The 27,134-nt window shown below is 39.1% G+C and overlaps 1 protein-coding gene across 1 annotated transcript; it reads left to right on the top strand.

Annotated features, from left to right (window-relative positions):
• The first annotated feature begins 1,552 nt into the window (after positions 1–1,552).
• Positions 1,553–26,792, top strand: LOC132106134 (membrane-spanning 4-domains subfamily A member 4A-like). The gene is made up of 8 exons (XM_059511781.1): positions 1,553–1,636; positions 15,084–15,288; positions 15,736–15,846; positions 15,942–16,010; positions 19,087–19,230; positions 21,252–21,368; positions 26,535–26,609; positions 26,715–26,792. The coding sequence occupies exons 2-8, from the start codon at positions 15,103–15,105 to the stop codon at positions 26,784–26,786; spliced, it is 774 nt and encodes a 257-aa protein (XP_059367764.1). The 5' UTR covers positions 1,553–1,636; positions 15,084–15,102; the 3' UTR covers positions 26,787–26,792.
• Positions 26,793–27,134: the final 342 nt, after the last annotated feature.

Here is a 27,134-nt window from a genome sequence, read left to right as displayed (position 1 = left end):
TCTGTGAGTATCTTCGTAAAAATTCTAGGTTATATCTTAAGTGAATGGTAACAGATATGTATCATTATATTGGATGGATTGTCTCTAATTTACTAGCTTCTGCCAGTGCCCCAGCTATGGCCCTGCTGCCAAGGACCAGACATTTTTTCATTATATGTTCTGATACAGAAAACCATAGAATTCAATAGGGTGTCATAATGTCATATATACAATCAACCCCAAAATGTATTCAGACACCTTGAACTTTTCTCACACAATCACAGTTTATTCACTTTAGTATAGAAAATGGTAATAAAATATGTCAAGAACTCAAGAGTTAAAGGGTACATAACATACACAGTTTTACCTAATCTCATGTTAATCTTGAGTACCTATAGAGTAGTACTGCATCATTCATATATCCAAAAAGTCTTTAGTTATATCGTATTTATAAAAGAAAAATACAGCTTTCCAGAAAAAGCTGAGCTCCTGGAGGCGTGCTGTGGGTGGAGCTATAATACTGATGTTTCATGTTGTTTCCATTAACATATATTCACTTATGTGATGATTACCAACAAAATACAGAAATCTGATGCAATTGTACTTACATGAATGGCGTCTTTTATCACAGGGACCACTCCATGTTTTAATAGCAAATGATGTGCAAATCCAGCGTCGATTTGGGCCTTGTTTACAAAACATTTGTCAATCAAATGACCAGAACACACAAAGGCACTTGATACACTCCGTTGCTGCCCTGGAAAAACAAACTGCATCCACTGTTCATGTAACGTTGGGTTCTTGGGGAAGCTGAACACGGTAAACTTTCCCTCACATCCAAAAACAAACTTATTTGGAGCCATTCTTGAACAAATCCTACTCAGCGCTGTTGACGATTTTGAAGCGTGTTGATGTGCGCAGTCTCGCTCTCATCTGGTTATTTTGTGTGCATGAGCACGCTTTTCCGGGAGAAATCCTCATATAAGGACTTCCGTTCTCGTCTACGTCATTAGATCCACGATAAAAAAAAAAAACAGTCAAAACTTATACCAACCCGGAAGTAAGATTTTCAGCACAGAAATTCTCTGTCATTCGTCCAAATTATTTTTTAAAACTTTGGCCATGTTTAGCATGAGAATCCATCTCTTTAACAGTGTGAACAACTCTGAATACACGAAACACCATTGTAGCCCAACTTTAAACTGTATCAATACAAATTAATCTTGATAATGTCAGATAACTTTTATAGAAAGGTATGTAACAAAACGTGGTCAGATTAAAATTTTGGTCCCAAGTTTTTATCAATTTTACTTGTAGTCCACTGTTTATATTATATGGTATCTGAATAATTTTTTGTTTGATTAATATATATATATATATCCTCCCACACAGCCCTGTATTCACTGTGTTTATCTGTAATCCAGTCACTTATTTCCATGGAACACTCAAAATGTATTACAAAGTATAAGATGACTAAAGAAGGCGAGTGGTGCGCTCAATCCGATTTGAGCCAATCACAGCCATTTATTGTCAGTTGGGATGGTGCTTGTCATTTGGGAATTTACCTGTGGTTCACAGGTAAACTGAAACTAAAAGTGACATGTCCCCATTTCTGAATGCTGTAAACCAAAGCTTAGAAGTTCTGTCTTATTAATCGGTAAGTCAATTGTTCTTCTCAAACTTAATTTAATTCATGTTGTCATATAAATGTCATGATATTCATTTACTGAACTCGAGTTTACTGTGAGGGGTTTACTCGAGGAGTCAGGAACAATTTATGAATAACTAACATTTATCACAAATGTATTTATTTATATACATCTCTGCGAATTTGAATCCTTTATGATTCACATCAAAGTCCATTTTTATATTTTCACCTTTCTCCCGTTTAGTAGTGAAAAGTGTTTCTGTCTTTAAAAAACATTGTTTATTTAATATTTATGTTACATAGTACAGTGAAGAGTGGACAGTAAATGAAGTGGGAGAGAGACGGGGACAGAATCAGGAAAGCTCAGCGAGCCGGGACATGATTTCGGGTTGCCTGCAGTGTAAACGCTCTACCTGTGGTATTCCAGCAAGCAGGGCTATTTATAGATATAGAAAACAACTCTTGCTTCCTGGTATTGCAAACTGCTGTCTCTTAAAAGGATAGATCACCCAAAAATATAAATTTGATGTTTTCTTGCTTACTCCCAGGACATCCAAGATTTAGGTTGACTTTGTTTAAACAAAGAACTGAAAACCATTTTAACTGAAACCATTGCTGTAAGTGGATAGGAATTATGGCTTGGAGAGTAAAGAAAATGTACAACAAAACTACAATACATTGATGTGTAAAGACACAAAATGATTGCTCTGTGCAAGAAACTGAACAATATTTATATCTTCTTTTTTTTTACCTCTGATTCATGCAGTTTGAACTGTCCTGAGCTTGTTCACGTTTTCTTCTTCTTGCTTGCTTTATGGTGGATTGCTGACTTATAAGTGCATTACTGCCATAAATGATAATTACATTATCTCTCAAGTGGACCATTACACTCCTAATTGAGATTGTAGATAGTGTCAATGGTCCATTTGAGATATAGGTGGTGGTAATGCACTTGTAAGTCTGTGGTGAAAATCAGAGGTAAAAAACAATATAAATACTTTTCAGTTTCTTGCACAGAACGATCATTTTTGTGTCTTAAAGGGTTAGTTCACCAAAAATCTAAATTATGTTATTAATAACCCTCATGTCGTTACAAACCCGTGAGACCTCCGTTTATCTTTGGAACACAGTTTAAGATATTTTAGATTTAGTCCGAGAGCTCTCAGTCCCTCCATTGAATGATGTAAACGGATCTTCTTGAACCAGTTCACCAAATTGAACTGAATCGTTTGAAACGGTTCGCATCTCCAATACGCATTAATCCACAAATGACTTAAGCTGTTAACTTTTTTAATATGACTGACACTCCCTCTGAGTTCAAACAAACCAATATCCCGGAGTAATTCATTTACTCAAACAGAATACTGACTGAACTGCTGTGAAGAGGGAACTGAAGATGAACACCGAGCCGAGCCAGGTAACGAACAAAAGATTGACTCGTTCTCGAGTCAAGAACCGGTTGCATCGGTTTTTGGATCACCAGTGGTTCTTTCGGACAGTTTGATTAAATAAACCGGTTGAAGAAAACCGTTCACCGGTTCTTTTGCGCTCAACGTAAGGAGGTCATTTGCGATAACTGCCCTTAATTCAAGCCTTCGGTTTACCTGGGCTCATAACATAACCGGATATCACAAACTTCTTTGTTTTGAACTCTCACAACAGACCCAGAAGAGAAGACAATGCTGAATAAAGTCGTAGTTTTTGCTATTTTTGGACCAAAATGCATTTTCGATGCTTCAAAATATTCTAACTGACCCTCTGATGTCACATGGACTACTTTGATGATGTTTTTCTTACCTTTCTGGACATGGGCAGTATACCGTACACACAGTTTCAATGGAGGGACTGAGAGCTCTCGGACTAAATCTAAAATATCTAAAACTGTGTTCCAAAGATAAACGGAGGTCTTACGGGTTTGGAGTTATTAATTACATAATTTAGATTTTTGCATGAACTAACCCTTTACGAACTCAATGTATCGTCACGAGCCACATGGTTTAATTTGGTTTTGTGTATGTTTTTTTGCCTCTCAAAGCTGTGAATTCCCATACACGTCATGGTTTAATTTGGTTTCGTCTATGTCTTTTTGCCTCTTAAAGCTATGAATTCCAATACACGTCCACATTATGACTGACAGACTACAACGGCTTGAGTTAAAAATCTGTTTGTCTTCTACTGAAGAAACAAAGTTACCTATATCTTGGATGGCCTGGGGGTCAGCAGATAAACATACTATTTGGATTTTGGGTGAACTATCCCGTTAAGGCCTGGGCATACTTGACTTTCCCCATTTCGTTGCATCTAGTATCAACTAGATACAGCCGTATCTACACACTTTTCAGAGAACACACAACCTCAATGAGCTTGACACATGCGCAGTATCACTTTCTTGACTCCTGTCTCAACATTCACCTCGTGTCTGTGATGGAGTACGCTGATGATCCAGGCAGTTACAAAAAGTATCACAAAGTCGATAGAATACTTTGGGCTTTACCAGATTATTTTTCTGTAGTTTCTTAATTAAAAGCACTTTTTACGGTTTTATTACAATATGTTTTGTTATTGTTCCTGTTATAAAGCAGCTAATGAAACGGGAAGTCTAGCACATTCACAGAGAACAGCTTACTTCCTCTTTGAAAAATAAGGCTGATACAGACAGTCCCACAGGATTATATTTGCAGCATTTCATAATATACCACTGACAACAAGCTTGTAACATTTTTATGACTTTTCTGACCTCAAGAACCATTGGGTTGTGTAATTTATAAAAAGAGAACACTGATAATAACTGTCAGGTTATACATGAAACCAGGGCTTGACACTGACACCCGCCAAATGTGGGTGGATTTCAGCTGTGGTGGGTAACACAGTCACTCTCACTAGCTACTTCGGCAGGTTGACTTGATATATAGCTTGACATTAATGCTTATCTGGGACAAGTGGATTTTTTGAAGGGACAAGCGGAGGAAGAGAATTTTACTTGCCCGACCAGACAACTCATCTGATTAAAACATCTACTTAGAGAAGAACCTAAATTTCAGTGAGAATGATTTTGATTTTATTACATTCGGTGTAAACGGTGATTGATAATGAATAATCTACAGTAAAAGCAAGGCGCCATACCACACAGTGATGCAGCTCGTTAGGATGCTCTCGATGGTGCCTCTGTAGAAAGTGTACATGATGGGGGGCGGGGCTCTGGCTCTCCTCAGTTTGCGGAGGAAGTAACGACGCTGTTGTGATTTCTTGGCCAGTGCTGCGGTGTTGTCGGTCCAGGAGAGGTCCTGTGATGTGAACACCCAAGGACTTGGTGCTGCTCTCTCTCTTCACAGTCGCACCATTGATGGTCAGAGGAGCATGCTGAGTGTGCACTCTCCTGAAGTCAACTGTTACATCATCAAAACACTTGGTGATGCAGGCACTGACAGTCTCTGAGTACTCCTGGAGGTCTGTGGTGTTATTGTGTGTGGCAGCCTGCTTAAACATATTCCGGGCACACTTGTATTTGATTGTGAAGTGGTTTGGCGTCTTTAACGAGAGGTCTGTATGCAGGCATTAGCATTACAGAGATGTGGTCTGAGGCTCCGAGTTTCGGGAGGGGGAGGGGTTTGGAAAAGCTCCTCTCTGTGTGGTGTAAACAAAGTCCAGAGTGTTCTCCGTGTTGGAAAGTCTGTGTGTTGATGTATTTTTGGAAACACACTCTTTATAAGTCTGCATGGTTGAAATCTCCAGCTATGATGAGAAAAGCATCAGGATGTGCTGTCTGCTGCTCACTGATGTGCTGGTACAGTTCATTTAGTGCATCGTTCCTGTTGGTGTTGTTGTTCGGGGGAATGTAAACCGAGACGAGCAGTATGGCAGTATATTCCCCCGGCAGATAGAATGGTAGGCACTTAATAATCATAAACTCCACCAGGGGTGAGCAGTGTTTGCAGATCACAACAGTATCACGGCACCACACATCATTGATGTAAACACAAAGCCCGCCGCCGCGGGTTTTTCCTCCCGCGATGAGAGCTCTGTCCGCTCGATAGCACGTCAGCTGGTCGAGCTGAATAGTGCCGTGTGGAATGCTGTTGCTGAGCCATGTTTCCGTGAATACAAAAACACAACAGTCTCTTACAGTTCTTTGAGTTGAGCATAGTAGTCAGATGTAATCTATATTATTGTCCAAAGTGAGTACATTTGTCAGGGGATAGATGACTTGTGTGGGTTAGCCGTTAGCCTAGCCCGGATACCTCTGCGTTTACCCCTCTTCTGATTCCTCTCACACCGCTTGTGGCTCCTCTGCTGCGGGCAAGATGCAGTAATGGGTGTCGATGATGGTGTAGGCCTCCGGAGTGGACCGAGGTCCCACAGCTCTTCGGCGTGCGTGAGGTTTAACACTCAAAATGTGATTCTGCTGACACTGAACAGAAACTCATGACTGTATGCACACTTAAAGACAAATGAATGCTATAAAGACGTACAGAATCAATGTGAAAACACTGTTCTAAAAATACTACAAAAAATATGAAAGCACGTTCTGATGGGAAAGAGAGAAGCTGTTGCGTGTGGACACACCGCCATCTTAAATATATATCAAACAATGGAAAAGCAGCTAGTGTTGTAACACAGCGTGCCTAGGCTCAAAATCTGTGGGAAATCTGTTTGTTTTATTTTGCATTAAATTCTCCAATCACAGAAACACAAAATCCTGGAAAGATTCCAACATGTGACTTTTTTCACTAGAACAGTAGGCCTAAAAATATTTTTCATGAGTTTGCCTGCCCATCCAGTCCTGATGGTTACTGTTTAAGGAAATTGGCTTGTTGTCCTTAATGGAGCCTTGAACCTGAGGCTCGGCTTGAGCACGGAGTACAACCCCCCTTGCAGTACTTCCTAGAGGGAGAAAAACAGACAGAGAGGAGAAGATGGGGAGGTGGAAGGATGCCGAAATAATTTATGTTGAGACAGCGCAATGAGAGTTGTATAGGCTTGTAAAGATAATTGACAGGACTAAATGATTAACTTGACCTCTCCCAAACCTATGTTTGGAATTTAATTTAGGCAAAATCACGGTCCTTAGTGATACTCAAAGTTTAAGTCAACGACTATTGTCAATTTCAGAGTCAAAAAGCAACAAGCTTAATAACCGTATTGATTATTTTAAGTTCTCATGAAATAAAAGGCTTGGTCTGTACAAGAAATGTAACACTATTTGCAACATAATTCTGTAATCCAGAGCCTAATGCAAAATACGATTATTTTCTCCAGACTGTTTTTTTATGAGATAAGTGAGTCATTTATCAACATGAATCATAAATGCTTCAAATTACTAACATTTGTAAAGAATTTGTAAATAAAAAAATGCATTTGAGGATATATAAATTATTTGCATTGCTCTGTCATCCTCTGACAGTAGGACTGCAATTTCCTCACACAGGACAGGGCCATCTTTTGTTTGCCACTGAGGTTTAAACGGATTCTGCTGAACTTGGGCGGTGGCCTGGCAAACTGAATCCCGTAACTGAGTCTAACTCTCCTGACAAACCAGTGCAACAGGTTGGGCAACATTTGGCATTTGCTTCTTGTGGGCAGCTCAATGCTGCAGTCAGGCTGTGGGCTCAGGCTGCGATAGTTCTGCTTCAGTAGCACGTACACACACAGAAGTTTATATTTTTATTCCTGTCTATATTCCAAAGGTTTTTACAGAGGAATTTGTTCATATATAATTTTCTTGATTAAATACATTTTATATCCCCCAAAATTGTAAAAAATATATTGTTTTCCAGCTGTTCAAAGTATTTTCTGAATTATGGAGTGATAAAAAGAGATACACAGAATTCCCTGACTGTTATATGTAAAAAAAAATAAACAAGAATTATTAAATTGACTTCATCCAGTGTTCAGATTTTTGTACAAGAAATGTATGCAAATTAGTGCATATTTCATTAAATACTGGCTAATTTGCTTATTTAATAATAACATTTTATAAAACTTGTAATACAAATTTAGCAATTATCAATGTAATCAATCAACTTCGTAAGTAAGGTGATAACTATTATTTAATTTTTTTTAATCCTATTCACCTGCAGTGTCTTGCCTTAAGGCTGAGAAGTGGTTCCAATAATAAAACCTCTTTCGGCCCAGTTCAGGGCCAATTAAGGGTGATTAACTGGTTGAGATTCGGGCTGGTTATGGCCCATGTGTGGCCCTAGTCTTTAATCCAGTTCTGGGCCACTTCCAGGCCGTCATTCTTTGCAGTACTTGGGCTGAGGGAAAAGTGATTGTGTGGCCCGGATCTGGGCCAGAAGAAATTTGCTATGTGGGATGTTAAAATCACTTGTGCTGCTTTATATTTTTTAATACTGTGCTACTTCTTCAGGATTCTTAAATTAATAAAGAGTTAAAAACAGCATTATTCAAAATAGAAATCTTTAGTAACAATGTATACTAGCAATCACAAAAGTAAGGACATTACAGTAGTTTAGTAGTTTTTTCTGTAAGTGCAGTAATGTAAAATTATCTCGATAATGCATTTTAAAACAATTTTTTTTTCAAACATTTGTTTTTGCTTTTAATTGGACAGGATTGTGTAGTGAGGACAGGAAGTGAAGTGGGAGAAAAACATGGGGAAGGGATCAGGAAAGATCTCTGAGCCAGGACTTGAACTCGGGACACCCAAAGTGCAATGGGTGCTCATATGGCTATGGTCGCCGACTACAACAACAAATTTTAACAAAAAAATATGTGGTGAATTTACAAACACCACAAAACAGCGCCAGAGAAAAAATAACAGTGCATTTTTGTATTTACCATTAAAGTCATCTATTAATTTTAGGGCAATTAACTGGAATTACTATGTGAAAGGGATTATAGTCTTAATATAAAATAAATGAATACTTGAAATATATTTGACTTAGAAATAATTTACCCATTTACAAAATGAAGGGGAAAGACTAAGTGACAGCATATGCTGTTGAATTTGGTTCATTTTTGAGTGGCATGGCACTCTACAAAAAAGTTTGCGCACCCTAAAATAAATGTAAACACATTGCAGTTATGAATGATCTGTATGACCAAAAATGAGAGTATTTTAGGTTTCTGCTGTTTGATCGTGCCAGTGCCTCATGCACCATACAGCACTGCTTACGTTGCAGTCTATTTCATTATCAGAATAAAATGCAGTCAACTAAACATAAATATACACTAGATTTACTGTTTAATTAAAATAGTCCATAATATAATCAGTGCGGTTCAGCCTAAATACGTATTTACGTTTAAACTTGATAAATTTAAACAATGTATTATTCAATGCATTTGACTTCTAGATGTGAATATTAGCTGCACAAGCAAGTGGCAACGCTTTTGAACATGGCATATAGCCCACCTTTCTTACGTTAAAAGTAGGCTATCACAAACATTTAAATTAAAACTTACCACAGACAGAAACAGCTATCGTGCCTTTTCTTTTGCATATTAGAAGCAATCCCGCTTGTCTTAAAGAACTTTGTTTTTCTACCTCCACAAGTGCAATTTTCCTTGTTCTAAACATAGCCAAAAAGCCACGTGTTTAATTATTTCTATTTATTATGAATAGTGTCACAGCCGGCTCTAAGCCGCGCCAAATGAGGGAGGCAACGAGAGCAAAAGCGAATTAAAAATATTTATTTAAATCAAAATAACCACTACGGAAAACATTCTGTTTAGAAAATCCACAAATAAAGAATAAGCTATATAATTACCACAAAATATACACTCCAAAAAATACAGGCCTGCAAACTACCCAAACTTCAACTAATACATGGAGCAAACGAATAATAAATGAATAAAGCAGCAACCCAGAATAACAGAGAACAAAGGGGTAACCAAAAAACACTGAAGTCAGACATCCACCCCCAACAATCATTATAATAATACGGGCCCAGAGGCACGTCACACAACCCCCCTTAAAAGATAAACCTCTATACAACACAAACGAAAAATAAATATATACATGTACAAACATAATTCCAATAGGGTACATCCCAACCTCCTAACTAAACATCACAAACTACCTAAAGCCTATCTACTCTTCAGTGGCTTGCTGAGCTCGGGGCGGCTGTAAACACTGAACTCAGCACCCTTAACAATCCCATAAAGACACTGAAGTTTACGCCTACTCAGGATTACCACCCAAAAAAAAACAAGCCCTACAGAACTCCCAGATAAATCCGATGTCACAGCATCTTCCACAATCCACTCATCTCCCCCTAATACTCCTCCACCTCGGCACCTAGGAGAAGACAAGTAGGAGAAAAAAACAAAAACAGAAGACACAACCTCGTAGTCACACATTATACTCTTGATAGTGCATCCACAATCACGTTTTCGGTACCCTTGATGTGTCTTATGTCAAGATGATACCCTTGCAGGAAGATACACCATCTCATGAGTAGCTGGTTTGGATTCTGCAAGGAATGAAGGAATGTTAAGAGGGTTGTGATCAGTAAAGATCACCAATGGTCCTACACCTTAACCCACATAAAATGGATCAAAGCCCAAATCAGAGCTAATGCTTCTTTCTCAATAACGGAATAGTTAAGTTGATAAGCATTAAATTTTCTAGAGAAGTACCCCACCACACGGTCGACACCATCCTCTGAGGCCTGCAGTAACACAGCTCCCGCTCCCACATTACTAGCGTCAACTTGCAACTTTGAAGGGTTTATCCAGTGTAGGTGCTACCAAAATTGGAACAGGACATACATGAGCCTGACTTACAGCCTTGCCAAGATAGATTACAGTGGCCTTAGCAAATTCACACTTGCTCGAATTAACAGTAAGGTTAGCCGCAACCAGACGATCAACCAAAGCTCTAAGCCGACTAAGATGTTCTAACCAAGTGTCACTATAGACGACTACATCTAGATAAACTGCACAACCTTCCATGCCAAAAATAACTATTCATCAATCGTTGAAAAGTAGCTGGAGCATTTCTCAGGCCAAAACTCATCACCTTATAGTAAAATAGGCCTGACGGAGTAACAAATGCAGAGATCTCTTGGACTCTAGCTGTTAAAGGCACCTGCCAATAACCCTTTAGCAGATCAATTTGCTAACATAAGTGGCACACCCAAGCTGGTCAATGCAATCTTCAATTCTTGGCAGAGGGAAGGAATCCGGTATAGTTAGTGCATATACCTTCCTGTAGTCTGTACAAAATCTAAAAGAGCCGTTAGCTTTTTTAAACCTGAATACACTGAGACGCCCAGCTGGAATAAGAAGGCTCCGCTAACCCATTTTTTAACAAATACTCAACCTCAGCCTCTAGATGTCACTTTTTCTCCAACGGAACACGATAATAGTGTTGAGGAATGGGTTTTGAATAACCCACATCAATATCATATTCTATTAAATTTGTCTGTGTGGGAGTATCTGGGAAAATAGACATAGTCATTTATTAAAACAGTCACATCAGAAGATTGAACCCCAGGGAGATGCTTCAACATCATGTCCAAATTTTTAAGTGCTTCTGTGTTTTCCAAACAGCCTTGTGTAACAGATACACCCGGATCTAGACCCTCATCATCAGAAACAGGCACCCCATGAACGGCTCCTAAAGAGGTTTCAATCCTTTCACCAACCACAAGCACAGGTTTCACTTGGCATCCTTTTGGAATTTCCGAACTCAAAGTAGAATTAGCCTCCTCTTGGATAGCATCTTTAACAGCACCACGTACATAAGGTTTCAATAAATTTACATGGCAAACACGAGCCTTCTTCCTCCTATCAGGAGTTTCAATCAAATAGTTCAAGTCTGAAACCTGACGCAACAGTATAAGGGCCTACAAATTTTGCTTGAAAAGGAAAACCCACAACTGGCACTAAAGCGAGTACCTGGTCACCAGACTTAAATATTCGAACCTCTGCCCAACAGCCAAATAAACGCTTCATTCTATCTTGTGAATGCCCCAAATTCGCTTTTGCCTGTGCACAGGACTCATACAATCTCCTGCGAAAATCACTTGCATAATTTAACAAATACTTCGGTGGATTAACATCCTTCAAATCCTCAGACAAAAGTGACATTGGACTAGTACCGAATGTCCAAACACAAGCTCATTTGGACTAAAACCTGTGCTTTCCTGTGACGCTTCCCTAGCGGACATAAGCCAGGGCAAACCGTCTTCCCAATCACCTTTCATGTGCGTGCAATAAGATCTTAGCAACGACTTCAGTGTCTGTGATAGCGTTCTAGCGACCCCTGACTTTAAGCATGGTACGCGCTAGCTTTCTGATGTTTAACATGCAACTGCTTTAATATTTGAGCAAATATTTTCGAAGTAAAATTTGATCCTTGGCCCGTTTGTATGACCTTAGGAATTCCAAACAGAGCAATGAATTGTGTTAAGGCTTTTAAAACGGTCTTTGTAGTAATTGAGTGTAACGAATAGACAGCTGGAAACCTAGTTGTTTGGCACATTATTGTAAGCAAATATTTACTACCTGCCTTAGATTTGGGTAATGGGACCACACAATCCACAATTAAATGTTCAATTGGTTGGCTTACCACGGGAATAGGGTAAAGTGGTGCTGGTCTCAGAATCTGATTGGGTTTTCCAATCAATTGACAAGTAGGGCAGGTTTTATTGTGTGCAGACACGTCTCGTTTAAGCTTGGGCCAAAAAAACTTTTCTAAATTAATTACGTTTTTTTTAACCCCCAAATGTCCTGAAGTATCATGAGCGGTCGCCAAAACAAGATCACGGAGAATTTTTGGAACAACAATCTGAACAATTGGGTCTCCTACAAAATCTTTACCATGGGGCACCCACTTTCCGACTAATATTTCTCCATCCAGAAAATACCCTAACGCTGTATCTTGCAGGACATCTGGAGACAGAAGCCTATCAAACAAATCACCAAGAGAGGCATCTGCCTGTTGTTCTCTCACCAAATCACTATGCGAGATGGTAAGACCCTGACTAAAATACCATCAGTTTTGACTATCTCCCTTAACAACTAACTGAGTCACAGATAAAGATTTACTCCCAGCACGAGTCACAACAGAAGATACAAATACTTCTGGAAAATTCTGGGCACTTACATCTTCTGACCCCTCTGAAGTCAATAAAGAGGGAGACACTATCAAAGCTGGGGAACAAGCGGACCACACTCTACCTCCAGCTAAATTGTTTCCAAGAATAATGTCTACACCTACCACTGGTAAACAGGGACGTACTGCAAGTGTTACCTCTCCCTGAACTAGATCTGAAACTATCACCCCTTTATGTAGAGGAACAGATACTAAATTAAGACCTATTCCTATAATCAAAACATTGCTTCCAGTATAAGATTCACTGGAAAAAGACAGGACATTTTCAGAGATAAACGATTCTGTCGCACCTGTGTCTCTCAAGATTTTTACTAGTTTTTTCTCTTTTGAACCTACTAATGAGACACAACCCTCTGTAATAAAAGTAGAAAAACTAGAATTCAAAGTTTTGCAGTCACTTTCTATGGCTGATAGAACGACGGATAAATGGATGTCACTAGTCCTACTGATTTTGCTCCCAAAGCCACATTTTGGGGCTTTCTATTTCCTGATGAATATTGAACTTTGGCTTTTAGCATTGGACATTTATTTTTCCAATGTCCTTTAGCCTGGCAATAATTGCATGCGTCAACTAATTCAATCTCCCCAGGTGAATGTAATGATCTTCCTCTAAACACATCAGGACTTTCCCTACTCTTATGATGTACAGCCCAACCCGGTTCTCGTCTAATTTCTCTGAATGCCTTCGGTCCAAACTGATTTTTGTGAATTAAAGCATATTCATTCGAAGGACTGCAGCATCATATGCCGTAAAAGCTTTGGTCTCAGTTACATAAGTAGCAATACAGGGTGGCACTGAATTTTTAAACTGCTCTAACAATACCAACTCTTTTAAATCACTTAAAGTGTCGACATTAGAAGCAGAACACCAGCGATTAAAATGAGTTTGAATTTCTCACAAATTCCACATGTGTTTGTCTTTCAGATTTTTGCCAACCTCGAAATCGCTGTCTATACGCTTCTGGTACCAATTCATAAGCTTTCAAAACTGCTGATTTAACACATTCATAGTTTTCCACATCCTGAGTACTTAACGATGAAAAAACCTCCTGAGCTCTTCCCGTGAAAACGCATTGCAATAGCAAAACACGCTCTGAATCAGACCATCGTCTAGTACCAGCTACTCGCTCAAACAGAGAAAAAAAGGAATCAATTTTCACTTTCAACAAACTTGGGTACAAGTTTTAAATTTGTGACAACATCAAGTTACTTTCAAAAGACAGAAACAAGTCATATATAATTGTATTGCATTTTGGAAGTAACTTGCCTAACACTGGCCTTTTGTAATTATTGGCGGGGGTGGGGGGGTCTTTGTCCTCAATGTCTATGGTGGTTACGGCCCTGGTTCAGTGGATAATGGCAGGTATGTTACTTTTATTTGGAAATAAGCATCTGCTTAATGCCTTAAACATAAATGATATAGATCAATTTAAAGGGGTCATATGGTGTTGCTAACCAGTGTGCTGTGATTTGCTGAATACCTCAAGTGTGTGATGGAAATTTTACGCACTTCATCATACTGTGATGCAGTGTTCCTGCACAACGAGACAAAACCAATAAAACCCATTATAAACAAGGCATTTGTTAAATCCAGTGGGGACATAATTACTGATTATTTTTAAGCATTGCATCACATGTAAACACAAAACCTGTCTGCATTTGTGATCGTAGAAACAACAAGTGCTTCTCTATACGGTTTAAACCACACGTTTGAATAGTCAGTGGCAAATCTTTTAAATATGTAAATGTACTTCCAGGCTGCGAGTCAGAAGCACCAGACTGTCCTTGCAAAGTTGGAACTGCCCCACTTTATAGAATCAGACACCGGCATTGTAGGCTAATCTCACAGCAAACAGTCCTCTTCTTCCAAAAAATGTGCTGCACACATATAAATATTTGGGTTGAGCTGTTCTGGAACAGTGTTGTAAAAAAAACTTAACCACTGATCTTTAGCTGTATCCTCTTTTGGAAGGCCAAAAAAAGTATTTTTGCTTTCACAATGAAACGCACAGTGTCTCCACAACATGGCGGAGGCGGCAACAATACAACAGTGAGAATAAAAGTAACGCCGCCTTAGTTTGCGTGAACATTTGGGCGGCATTATGCAAATCTTCCCTCACAGTGATGTAGAGATGTGGGGGCGTGTTAGGCCATTTTAGGGGGGTGTGGACGAGTCTTTACTTTTATAAAGAATATCTCTTTGGATTTAAGACTTTAGTCTTTGCAACTTTACAGATCTTCTTTATACACCAAGAGCTTGTAACACTCCAAAGAGAAAGAAAAAAATTAAATTGTATCATATGACCCATTTAAACATGAGCTGTTTCATAATTATATTTTGATTTACATGTTTTGATTTAGTATGATTTTGTACAGGTCTGTTTTAGAAACCAGGATGTCCCACACAGTCATTCCCGTGAACTCTTCAACACTCATCATCCAGTTTCAACCAGTAACACAAACAGCTCCTATTACGACACGAACAAATGCTCCTGGACCTGTTTGTGTACAACAGGAGACAGGAGCCTCACCTCTTCATGGACTTCAGGCATTTCTGAAAGGACAACCGAAAGCCCTTGGGGTGAGAAATGTCTCATAAACCCTTTTCTGTGTGTATATCACTGTGAGGTAAGCAAATAAATGCATGAATAAATTTTAAATGAGGAACAGTACACACATTAACAAATCATAAACAATATTTATTGAAGAATGTGACTTATTGTCTTGGTGGCAGTGCAGGAAAGACACCAGTATAAGATCAGGTTTATCAGTTACAGAGTAAAATAGTAAAGATTACAGTGTGTCAGTCACAGAAAAGAATGTTTAAGGAGCTGCAAACAATCAAAAAATGGGAAGTAATCCAATCTTGCACATCTGCGAATACGATGCCATTCATACGATGATAGTTCCACACTTGCAGAATATTTTTGTAGGTTAAGTCTGCTATAAATTTATATATTTTTTTATTGTTCCCCTTTATGAAAGAATATCTTGCAATCACACTGTATGTTCTTTTTGTGCCCCACAGACGGTCCAGATAATGATTGGTGTGATGACTCTACTGTTTGGCATTGTGTTGAAAGTTTATGCTGAATCCATCTTTGTCTATAGTGGTATTCCTTTCTGGGGATCTCTCATCGTAAGGAACTATTATAAAATTAAGTGTTCTGTTTTTTATAAAGCAATCTATATGCCAACACAAGCTTTAATTTTGTTCTTTCTCTCTCTATTCAGTACATTATCTCAGGCTCACTCTGCATTGCTGCAGAAAATAAATCTCATTCACCCTCCAGTTTGTGTTTGGTATGTGCACAACACATTACTTTTAAGGGTCCAAGCATCATGCTGGAAGTACAGAAATAGTTTTTGCTGATTTTTCTGTGCTGCTTTATACTGTTTTCTTCTTTTCTTTTTCTGCTCTGAAAGTATATAGGCATCAACAACCATAATTCACAAAGCCCTAAACGTGTCCTAAACGTGCATCAGCCGCACAGACACACAACACTAGATGGTGCATTAACAATGCAATTTGTATTTTTGAGTAATTGTTATAAACAATAAATTGTTTACCTTAAATCCTTAAATATATAACAATTTAATTTCCGCCAATACAAATATTTATTAATTTTGAATTTTCACATTTACTGGCACAAAAATTTATTAGATTAGACTAGACTAGAGATTCAACTTTATTGTCATTGCACATACAAAACTTAAAAACTTCTCATACAGTGCTCAACTGTTCTGCAAACAATACCAAGCATCTTTTTGACTTACCTTTGGCCTTTGTGCAGTCTTTATATCGAGTTCTGGTATGTGAGTTTGAACGAGAATGCACCATTGGCGGTAATGCATAGACAGACATTATATGAAAATTATATGCTGGGTTGAGTTTGCGAGAGACTGGTGATTTGGATGGTACGATAAAGCTTCCTCCTCAATATACTTCCTCATGGTTTCAGATTCGGGTTGAGAGAGAGGGAAAATACTGCCCCTAGGAGGAGTAGAACCTGGGATGAGGCCGATGGCACAGTTGCTGGGTCGGTGAGGAGGAAGCTTGGAATCATTGGCCTTGCTGAAGGCCTCAGATAGATCCTGATATTCAGCGGGCAGGCCTGAGAGGTCACAGGGTTTGAGCTCCTCCTCTTGGGAATGAGTGGATGGTTGGCGTGAGACGAGACAATGGCATTGACAGGATCTTGACCACTGTACAATTTCTTGAGTTGACCATGATATGCGAGGGTTGTTTTTCTCTAGCCAGGGTAGTCTTAGGGTGACGGGTTTTGGGGTGATTCAATGGCAAACAGTTTTATAGATTCAGTGTTGAGAGGCCTGGTTTGAAGATGAATCTAGGGGGTTATGTATTTGATTCTCCCTGAGCCCAGCGGTTGACCATCTAGCGCTGCCACTGCCACCCGGGATTCACATGAAACGAAAGGAATGTTATGAGTTTCAGCAAAAGACACATCAATAAAGTTCCTAACAGCCCAAGAGTCAATCATGGCCATGGTCTCAAACCTCCTCCTTCTGGTGCTAATAGCAACTGGAACGCCAAATGAATGATTATTTGAATCCAAAACACTCACCGCTGTGGAGTTACAACGAGGGGGCCGAGTGGGACAGGAACCCCTCAGGTGACAAGCCTGACCGCAATATATGCACCGATGTTGTCGAATGAGTTTATCACGCTCCTCCGCTGCTAGTTGGTTGGCGCCAATTTGCATGGGTTCCGGCTCTGAGAACTTCTGAGCGACCAGCCGTGTGGGAGAACTCTGGCGGATGCGTTGTGAGTGTATCAGGTTATCGAGACGGATGGCTCTGTCCATTAATTGTTTGAAGGGTACATAACATACACAGTTTCACCTAATCTCATGTTAATCTTGAGTACCTATAGAGTAGTACTGCATTCTTCATATATCCAAAAAGTCTTTAGTTTTATCATATTTATAAAAGAAAAATACAGCTTTCTGATTCTTTTCGGAAAAAGCCGAGCTCGCTCTCTTTTCCAGAAAAAATGCTTATATAAGGACTTCCGTTCTCTTCTACTTCATTAGATCCACGATAAAAAAAAACAGCCTAAACTTGTACCAACCCGGAAGTATGATTTTTGGCACAGAAGTCGTTCTTCTAAATTATTTTTTACAACTTTGGCCATGTTTAGCATGAGAATGCATCTCTTTAACACTGTGAATAACTCTGAATGCACAAAACACCATTGCACCCCCCCCCCCCCCACCCCCCCACCACCTTTGAGAGTCTTTCCCTCCTCCCTGCAGGCTAGTTCTGGCTGTAAATCACAGAGTAGAACAGGTAAAACAGCAGGAGAGGTTAATTTTCCAAGCCGTTTGAGCAGCGAGTGTTCGGAAAGCCAGTGTGTATTCGGCAGTGGTGCTGTGACCCTGACGTATGATAATTAACTCCTCTCCCGCCTCCTTTCCACTGGCAGAGTGTTCAAACACATCCCAGAATTGGTGAATGAAATAGTTGTAAGTGGGGAAAGATATGCGATTGCCCTGCCACTTCGCTGTAGCCCACTCCAAGGCTTTAACAGTAAGCAGCGAGCTGATGAAGCGGGAATGGTGAGCGCGGCAGCGGGCGCTGCTGTGGATATGGGATTTCCTGTTGGGGCAGTCACATGGAGAGCTTGTAATTTTTTCACGAGCTCCTCTGTGAGAGAGGTGAGTCTCTCAGCTGTTGTTGATGTGTGGCTAGCACAGTAGGTTGAGCTGATACCTCGGAAGAGAGCTGGTAGAACATCGCTGGATCCTGAGTTGGTGAAGTCTTCTGTAATGAGGAGTCAGGGGCATTCAGATCCATGTGCAATGTATTTATTAGATTAGAGGTCAGACAACAGCGTCAAAAACATAAGAGACAAGCAGAATCAATGTAGTAAATGCTGCTCCATCTAAAAGCATGTGATGGAGATTTACTAGTAATCACAGAACAGGCTTTACTGATGAGATGCACATTACAATTAATAGCATCGGCATATGCTGAACTTTAAAGCCCAAAGGATTTCCAAACAGTAATCCGAAACACATAGAGGGCTCCCCCAATCTAAGTATATTTATTATAACTGGGCTGCAAAATTGAGGGCTTTATGAGAAAGAAAGACAAAACACAGCAACGATTACCTTGTAATATAAAAAATATATATTTGAAAAGATGCATATTAATTATATCACTTAATCATCCACGTAAGACACTGGTGCTTGGACCCAGATGATTGCTGCTTGCAGCTATATTTTATTTATTTGTCAAGTAGTGTATTTTTTAATCACACTCCATATACTTTTCTATCTACAGTATCATGTTAATACTACGTTTTAAAATGTTTGGCAGTTTATTAATCTATTTTATTTTGTTTTTCTTCCTATAGATGAAGGCTTCACTTGGACTGAACATTTTCTGTATTACAACCGCAGTCATTGCCATTACTTTAGTTACACTGGATTTGGCTTTAGGGTCAATCAACATTTACTGCAGCAGTTATAACTGTCGTGATTTAGACAGAAAGTATGAGGTATGTCATCAACTTTATATTCATATTTATTTAGTAATTACTGTAAGATCACTGTGTGGTCAGTACACAAGCATTAATCTGCACTCCTGTTCAGACTTTATTGTTTTTCAGAAGTAGTTTATAAATAGTTTAATTTAATTCAAAATATTTCTATAGCGCTTTTAATGATGCACATTTTTGCAAAGCAGCTTACATAATATTAAAGTTTCTACATTATATTTAGTAATAGCTTATCAGTTGTTATATCAAGTTGATGTCCATATGGCAGAAAGTTAGTAAATGTCATATAACCAAACAGACGGTGAAAACTATTAACAGCAATGATTATAGGTTGCACTCAAACCTAGAGGAAAATTTACAATGCAATAGACTCGCTGGCGCCGATACAGGATGGCTGCTTCTGTGACGTGCTCTGCAGTTGTTTTTGTAAGTTTGTCCTTTCTTTAGTTATATTCCTGCAATCAGTTTCACCAGGGATGAACTGCTGAACATTCGGCAGAACACACCACAAGATCTTTTACCGGATTTCAATTATTCAGACATTTTACTGAACGATGTTATCGGAGGAGCAGCGGCGCTGATCAAACGCTTCAGGATGCGCAAACAGGGGAAGTGAGCTGGCGCGCTCGTCAGACTCAGGAAGCGCAGATTTCGAACGCCGTTGCCTAGCATCCATCTGGCAAATCTCCGCTCCCTACCCAACAAAACTGACGAACTCTTGCTCTCTCGGTCAAATAAGGATTTCTCACGCTCTGCTGCTCTGTGTTTTATGGAAACCTGGCTGAATGACGCCATACCGGACAGCGCACTCCATCTGCCGGACTTTCAGCTGTTCAGAGCGGACCGCGAAGCAGAATCAACGGGGAAATCGCACGGCAGCGGGACATGCTTTTACATCAATGAACGGTGGTGTACAGATGTAACAGTGTTAAAGAAGATGTGCTGTCCTGATCTAGAAACGCAGTTTATCAACTGCAAGCCGTTCTATTCGCCGCGGGAGTTTCACTCATTCATTCTGGTTAGTGTTTACATCCCTCCGCAAGCGCAAGTAAGTTTGGCTTTACAGAAACTCACTGATCAGATCACAGAGACAGAACAACAACACCCGGACTCTGTTTTAATCATTCTCGGGGACTTTAATAAAGCCAATCTCTCCCGTGAACTGCCAAAATACAGACAGCACATCACATGTCCCACAAGAGACAGTAATATATTGGATCACTGTTACACCACAATAAAGGATGCATATCACTCTGTTCCACGAACAGCTTTGGGACATTCTGATCACTGTCTGGTTCATCTTATACTGACCTACAGGCAGAAACTAAAATCAGCTAAACCTGTATTAAGGACTGTAAAAAGATGGACCAATTAAGCAGAGCAGGATTTACAATCTTGTAAAATACACACTGGAAAAGGAGATCAGAGTGGCAAAGAGGAATTATTCTGGAAAAATAAGGACTCAGTTCACTTCCAACGACTCAGCATCAGTGTGGAAATTTAAATTTTGCACATAATATACCTGTACATATGTAACTGCCTTTTTTATAATATCCCTGCCATACAAATGTCAATTTGTATATTGTAATTTCTTACCTACTTATTAGTATTTTATTCTTTTATTATGTGTTATTTGTTCTGTCGCTGTCATTCTGTTATACTGCGGAGCTTCTATCATGAAAACAAATTCCTCGTATGTGTAAACATAAGTTGCAATAAAGCTCATTTTGATTCTGATTTATTCTAATTGGCATTATGCATCAATTGTAAACTCAGTCCAGTTTGACTGAGGCGGATTTACTAACATCTTGTGCCAATGAAAAGCCTCTTTTGGTGTAAAAAAAAAAAAAAAAACCTAGTGTCAGAATTTAGTAAAGACACAGGATGAAAAGGCATGGACGCAGTTGTTTTTGCAACTGACATCACTGCATTTGTATTTGTAGGAGTTTTCATTTCCATACGGACTATCGACTAAGTTTTTCTGATCTAATTGTTTGTGTTCATGTTGATTTTTCCCTCAGAATCTCTTCAGGGGAATCAGAGGAGTATTGCTGTTATTTGCCTTGCTAGAGTTTATCATCTCCATCTATCTGGCAGCACTTGCCCGTAAAAGTATCGCCTGCAGTTCTCGTCCTCAGGTGAGTTACAACCCGAATTCCGGAAAAGTTGGGACGTTTTTTAAATTTTACTAAAATGAAAACTAGAAGACTTTCAAATCACATGAGCCAATATTTTATTCACAATAGAACATAGATAACATAGCAAATGTTAAAACTGAGAAAGTTTACAATTTTATGCACAAAATGAGCTCATTTCAATTTTGATTTCTGCTACAGGTCTCAAAATAGTTGGGACGGGGCATGTTTACCATGGTGTAGCATCTCCTTTTCTTTTCAAAACAGTTTGAAGACGTCTGGGCATTGAGGCTATGAGTTGCTGGAGTTTTGCTGTTGGAATTTGGTCCCATTCTTGCCTTATATAGATTTCCAGCTGCTGAAGAGTTCGTGGTCGTCTTTGACGTATTTTTCGTTTAATGATGCGCCAAATGTTCTCTATAGGTGAAAGATCTGGACTGCAGGCAGGCCAGGTTAGCACCCGGACTCTTCTACGACGAAGCCATGCTGTTGTTATAGCTGCAGTATGTGGTTTTGCATTGTCCTGCTGAAATAAACAAGGCCTTCCCTAAAATAGACGTTGTTTGGAGGGAAGCATATGTTGCTCTAAAACCTTTATATACCTTTCAGCATTCACAGAGCCTTCCAAAACATGCAAGCTGCCCATACCGTATGCACTTATGCACCCCCATACCATCAGAGATGCTGGCTTTTGAACTGAACGCTGATAACATGCTGGAAGGTCTCCCTACTCTTTAGCCCGGAGGACACGGCGTCCGTGATTTCCAACAAGAATGTCAAATTTGGACTCGTCTGACCATAAAACACTATTCCACTTTGAAATAGTCCATTTTAAATTAGCCTTGGCCCACAGGACACGACGGCGCTTCTGGACCATGTTCACATATGGCTTCCTTTTTGCATGATAGAGCTTTAGTTGGCATCTGCTGATGGCACGGCGGATTGTGTTTACCGACAGTGGTTTCTGAAAGTATTCCTGGGCCCATTTAGTAATGTCATTGACACAATCATGCCGATGAGTGATGCAGTGTCGTCTGAGAGCCCGAAGACCACGGGCATCCAATAAAGGTCTCCGGCCTTGTCCCTTACGCACAGAGATTTCTCCAGTTTCTCTGAATCTTTTGATGATGTTATGCACTGTAGATGATGAAATTTGCAAAGCCTTTGCAATTTGACATTGAGGAACATTGTTTTTAAAGTTTTCCACAATTTTTTTACGCAGTCTTTCACAGATTGGAGAGCCTCTGCCCATCTTTACTTCTGAGAGACTCTGCTTCTCTAAGACAAAGCTTTTATAGCTAATCATGTTACAGACCTGATATCAATTAACTAGATGTTCTCCCAGCTGAATCTTTTCAAAACTGCTTGCTTTTTTAGCCATTTGTTGCCCCCGTGCCAACTTTTTTGAGACCTGTAGCAGGCATTAAATTTTAAATGAGCTAATTAAGTGGATAAAAGTGTAAAATTTCTCAGTTTAAACATTTGCTACGTTATCTATGTTCTATTGTGAATAAACTATTGGCTCATGTGATTTGAAATTCCTTTAGTTTTCATTTTATTAAAATTTAGAAACGTCCCAACTTTTCCGGAATTCGGGTTGTATATCAATTGATGTTACATATTTTTTTGTAAAATCATTAAATAAGTTTGTCTCTCAAACTCCAGTCCAACCCGTTACATTGGTGCTACTTCAACTTTAAAATCTTAAGCATATTGCCACTTTTAGTGTATAAGCCAAAACGTGACGTTTTTGTGTTTGTCCCTTTAAATGCAAATGAGCTGGTGCTCCTGGTCCCTTTTCAGAGGAGGGCAGATCTTCAAGAGCTCATGCTCTGGTATATCAGAAAAACAAACAATCTCATTAACTGGGAATGTCAGAAATTCTCTGCTGCTGTTTTGATGTGCAGGCCTTTGCAAATAATCATTCCACTATTAGTACAAGCTTGTTATCAGTCATCTAAGGCCCAATCCCAATTCTACCCCTTAGCCCTTCCCCTTTCCCCTACCTCTCCGTTTCATGCGTTCACGTGAAGGGGTAGGGGTGTCTCGATTCTCTTTTGGTTGGAGGGGTAGGGGTAAGGGGAAGGGCCAGATAGACCTCCAAATGAAGATTTTTCGGGACCACACTTCAAACGAAGGGGTATGAATTATCTCAGCAACATGGCTGCAACAGCGAACAAAAAGACACATAAATGTAAGCTTTTTTGGCATAAATAAAGATTTTAACGAAAAATAATCATTTGTTTTATATTACATTCAATTGTGAGTTCATATTAACGGTCATGTAACTCAAAGAAATGTTTGCAAAAAATCGCTAATATTTGCTAACGTCATTTCATTACAGACTGCATGATAGTGCCACAGCATATGTCTGATCAGGGCGATAACTGCCGAAGACATTGATGGGGGCTAATCCCCCCAATAATTAGAAATCTCTAAACCATTTTCTCAAATATTGCATATTCGAGAGAGAAAGAGAGAGAGAGAGAAAGGGAAATGGAAATTGCGTGTATTCGCGTCTGTGGATTTATCTTTTTATAGTGAGTTTACTTAAACAGCGATTGTATCCTCTTGTCGCTGGAAAATATAATTTAGCGATTCAGTATTTAAACTGTATTTAATAAAAGTCGTGGGGCAGCGTTGACAAGTCTATTTTCTACTGGATGTGTGAGCTGCATGATTTGCAATATGTGTGTGTGTGTGTCAGTAAGCAGCGCATTAATACAGAACGATAATTAAAGGCTCTAATGCACACCTGTATATGTGTGTATTGTAAGAGCTAGAAGACGAATGATGGCGTGTGATGTCATGGTAGTGGTGTCCCAATGCTTAGGGGAATATTTTCATCCCTACCCCTTGGAAGGGGAAGGGGTATAAAATAGAATTGGGATTGGGCTTAATTGTTCTGTGCATAATAAATTTGTGTTTATGAAGTATATGTGTATTACATTTATTTCATGGTGTCTTTGCATGTTATCACAAATTTTGTAAGTCCCATTTATGATTATAAATTCAAGCGGTAAACTTCAAATATCTTTAATATGCAATTTTTAAGTATAACATTCATATTTAAGATCATTCTGCTTGCAAATGAAGGCAGCTTCAGTGGAAACCCACTTTAACTTTTTAACACTTTAACCCATCACCTTGAGAGAACTACACACTGGTTTCCCTTCTTCCTTTCATTGCAAAAAAGACTTGACTAAGCTGTGTTCAACCAAAACTCCCTGCCTTTCTCACACAGAACAACCTCCTCGACAGCAACCAGTCTGGTTACAGAAATGGACATTCAACTGAGACTGCCTTGCTCTCAGTTGTTGAAGCCCTAAGACTGGCAAGAGCTGATTCTTTATCTTGCTGGATCTTTGTGCTGATTTTGACATGGTTAATCACCAGATCCTCCTGTCAACTGTATTGGCAAAGGGCATCACAGGAACCGCACTCCAGTGGTTTGAGTCTTACCTATCAGATAGGTCCTTCAAAGTATCTTGGAGAGGTGAGGTGACCAAGTCACAACATCTAACTACTGGGGTGCCTCAGGGCTCAGTTCTTGGACCACTTCTCTTCTCTGTCTACATGGCATCATTAGGTTCTGTCTTTCAGAAACATGGCTTTTCATACCACTTCTATGTTCATGACACTCAACTCAACCTCTCATTCCATCCTGATGATCCGACGGTAGCTGCTCGCATCTCAGCTTGTCTAACAGACATTTATTGCTAGATGAAGGACCATCCCTTCAACTCAACCTTGCCAAGACAGAATTGCTTGTGGTTCCAGCAAACCCATCATTTCATCACAATTTCACCATCCAGTTAGGCACATCAACCATAACTCTTTCAAAAACATCCAGAAACCTTGGGAGTTATAATTGATGATCAACTGACTTTCTCAGACCACATTGCTAAAAGAAGATCAGGCCCTTTCTTTTGGAACATGCTGCACAACTCCTTGTTCAAGCTCTTGTTCTGTCCAGGCTGGACTATTGCAATGCTCTCTTGGCAAGTCTTCCAGCCACATCAATCAGAGCTCTACAATTGATCCAGAACGTGGCAACAAGATAATTTTTTTAATCGGCTGGAAAGAATTGTCACACCTCTGTTTATCAATTTGCACTGGCTACCAAAACCTGCTCGCATAGAATTCAAAGCATTGATGTTTGCCTACAAAACCACCACTGGCTTCTGCACCCCTTTACCTAATATCATCACTCAAGGCAATTCATTTGTGAGGCAGCCTAGCATAAAATAACTGACAAACATGTAGGTCGTTAGCAATTTTACTGGGACATTTCCTTTCAAATTAAACTTAACCACTGTGTCCTCAGCGGCTCAGATGGAGGGAGTCTATGGAGACTCTTATGTTTGTTGTTGTTCATCCCAAAACAAAATACTTGAAATGTCTTTAGTGTTGATATCATATATCTCCAGCAACAGCAAGAAATGGTACAACAAGGAAACAATAATGGCAAACTGCTGCTTGTCACTCAGACCTATATCTATGCTAATAGAGCAGAGAGCGTCATAAAATTATGTAATTTCCAGACAAATCTGGAATCAAGCATTCAAAGAGACTTTATGATTTATTGGGATTATAAAAAAATGAGTGGGTGGATTTGTACCATTATGGGTTGGTTGTTTTCATATACTGCTGCCACACAACGGTGTTCAAACACTGTATAAAAGTGATTTTTGTATTATATGTCCCCTTTGATGTTGTAAAACAAAACATGTCAACCCTGTTTTGTCAATTCATCCTGGACATGAATTTTTTTTTTGTATAGGTTTTATATATTTATAAAAATTATTCCTAAATGTTAGTCTTCTGGTAGCATGTTGTTCTATCCTAGCTAGTAATTGGTTTCATTTTCTAACGGTATTGCAAAAATATCATATAAAGGGGTAGACAAATTTCCTAGGCCACATGCAAAACATTTGGTCAGAATTATTAGTTTATACTTGAACTTGAGGCCTGAGTTCAGCCTGCATCAGCATCTCTACTAATAGCAGAACTCAGTCTTTAACTGCTTCAAAGTTTAAAAAGTTTAAAGCTATTTAAAATACAGTGATTGTTTATAAACCTGTAATACTGGGACTGTCTGGATTTCTGGCACTTCACAGTAAGAAGTTATAAAACATCACATGTGTTTTTAATTATTGTTTTCCAAAGGTGCAGTTTGTTTCTCTACCACCAGAGCCCTCTGATTTCAGGCCCTTTCATTTCCATGATCTTCAAAGTTCAGAGGTAAGAAAAGCTTGAACCCCAAATATAGAAAGAAAAAAAATCTGCAAATCAATGAGGAAGAAGGCTGATCATATTCTTTTCTTTCTTTTTTTATTTAACTTGCAGAGACCTGTGGCCAGCAGCTCTTCCTTTCATGGCCAACCTGCAGATGCTCCTCCACAATATAGTGAAATATGAATTTAAAAAAAGTTCCCTTATGAAAAGATGTAATAAATAATACATTTTCATACACAAGATTGTTTTCTTGTATAAACCATATTTTATGTACAGCTACACATTATGAATAATGTTGAATATTTACATTATGATAAATAAAATATATTGTAACCTTTTTCAATGTGTGAAAGCACAAATTCCTTATTGTCACACTCCAGGACTTTTGGTTGTGTTTTCTTTCTCATGTGCCCATGATCTAGTTTTTCCTTATTTCTGATTATGTCATTCAGTTCACCTGTGTCTTGTTAATTTTCATCATTTGCCTATGTATTTAGTTCTAGTCTGTCCTGTGTTCCCTCATCCAGTGTT

Source organism: Carassius carassius, chromosome 26 (genome assembly GCF_963082965.1).
Source record: "Carassius carassius chromosome 26, fCarCar2.1, whole genome shotgun sequence".
In the NCBI taxonomy this organism is placed as follows: domain Eukaryota; kingdom Metazoa; phylum Chordata; class Actinopteri; order Cypriniformes; family Cyprinidae; genus Carassius; species Carassius carassius.
This window is presented reverse-complemented; position numbering and strand designations above follow the sequence as displayed.

What these genes read in the sequence shown, in the direction of transcription:
- LOC132106134 (XM_059511781.1), top strand. Translation starts at nt 15,103, where the DNA reads ATGTCCCACACAGTCATTCCCGTGAACTCTTCAACACTCATCATCCAG. An exon ending in CACCCTCCAGTTTGTGTTTG is followed by an intron (nt 16,011 to 19,086) that starts GTATGTGCACAA and finishes TTCTTCCTATAG; the next exon opens with ATGAAGGCTTCACTTGGACT. An exon ending in CCTGCAGTTCTCGTCCTCAG is followed by an intron (nt 21,369 to 26,534) that starts GTGAGTTACAAC and finishes TGTTTTCCAAAG; the next exon opens with GTGCAGTTTGTTTCTCTACC.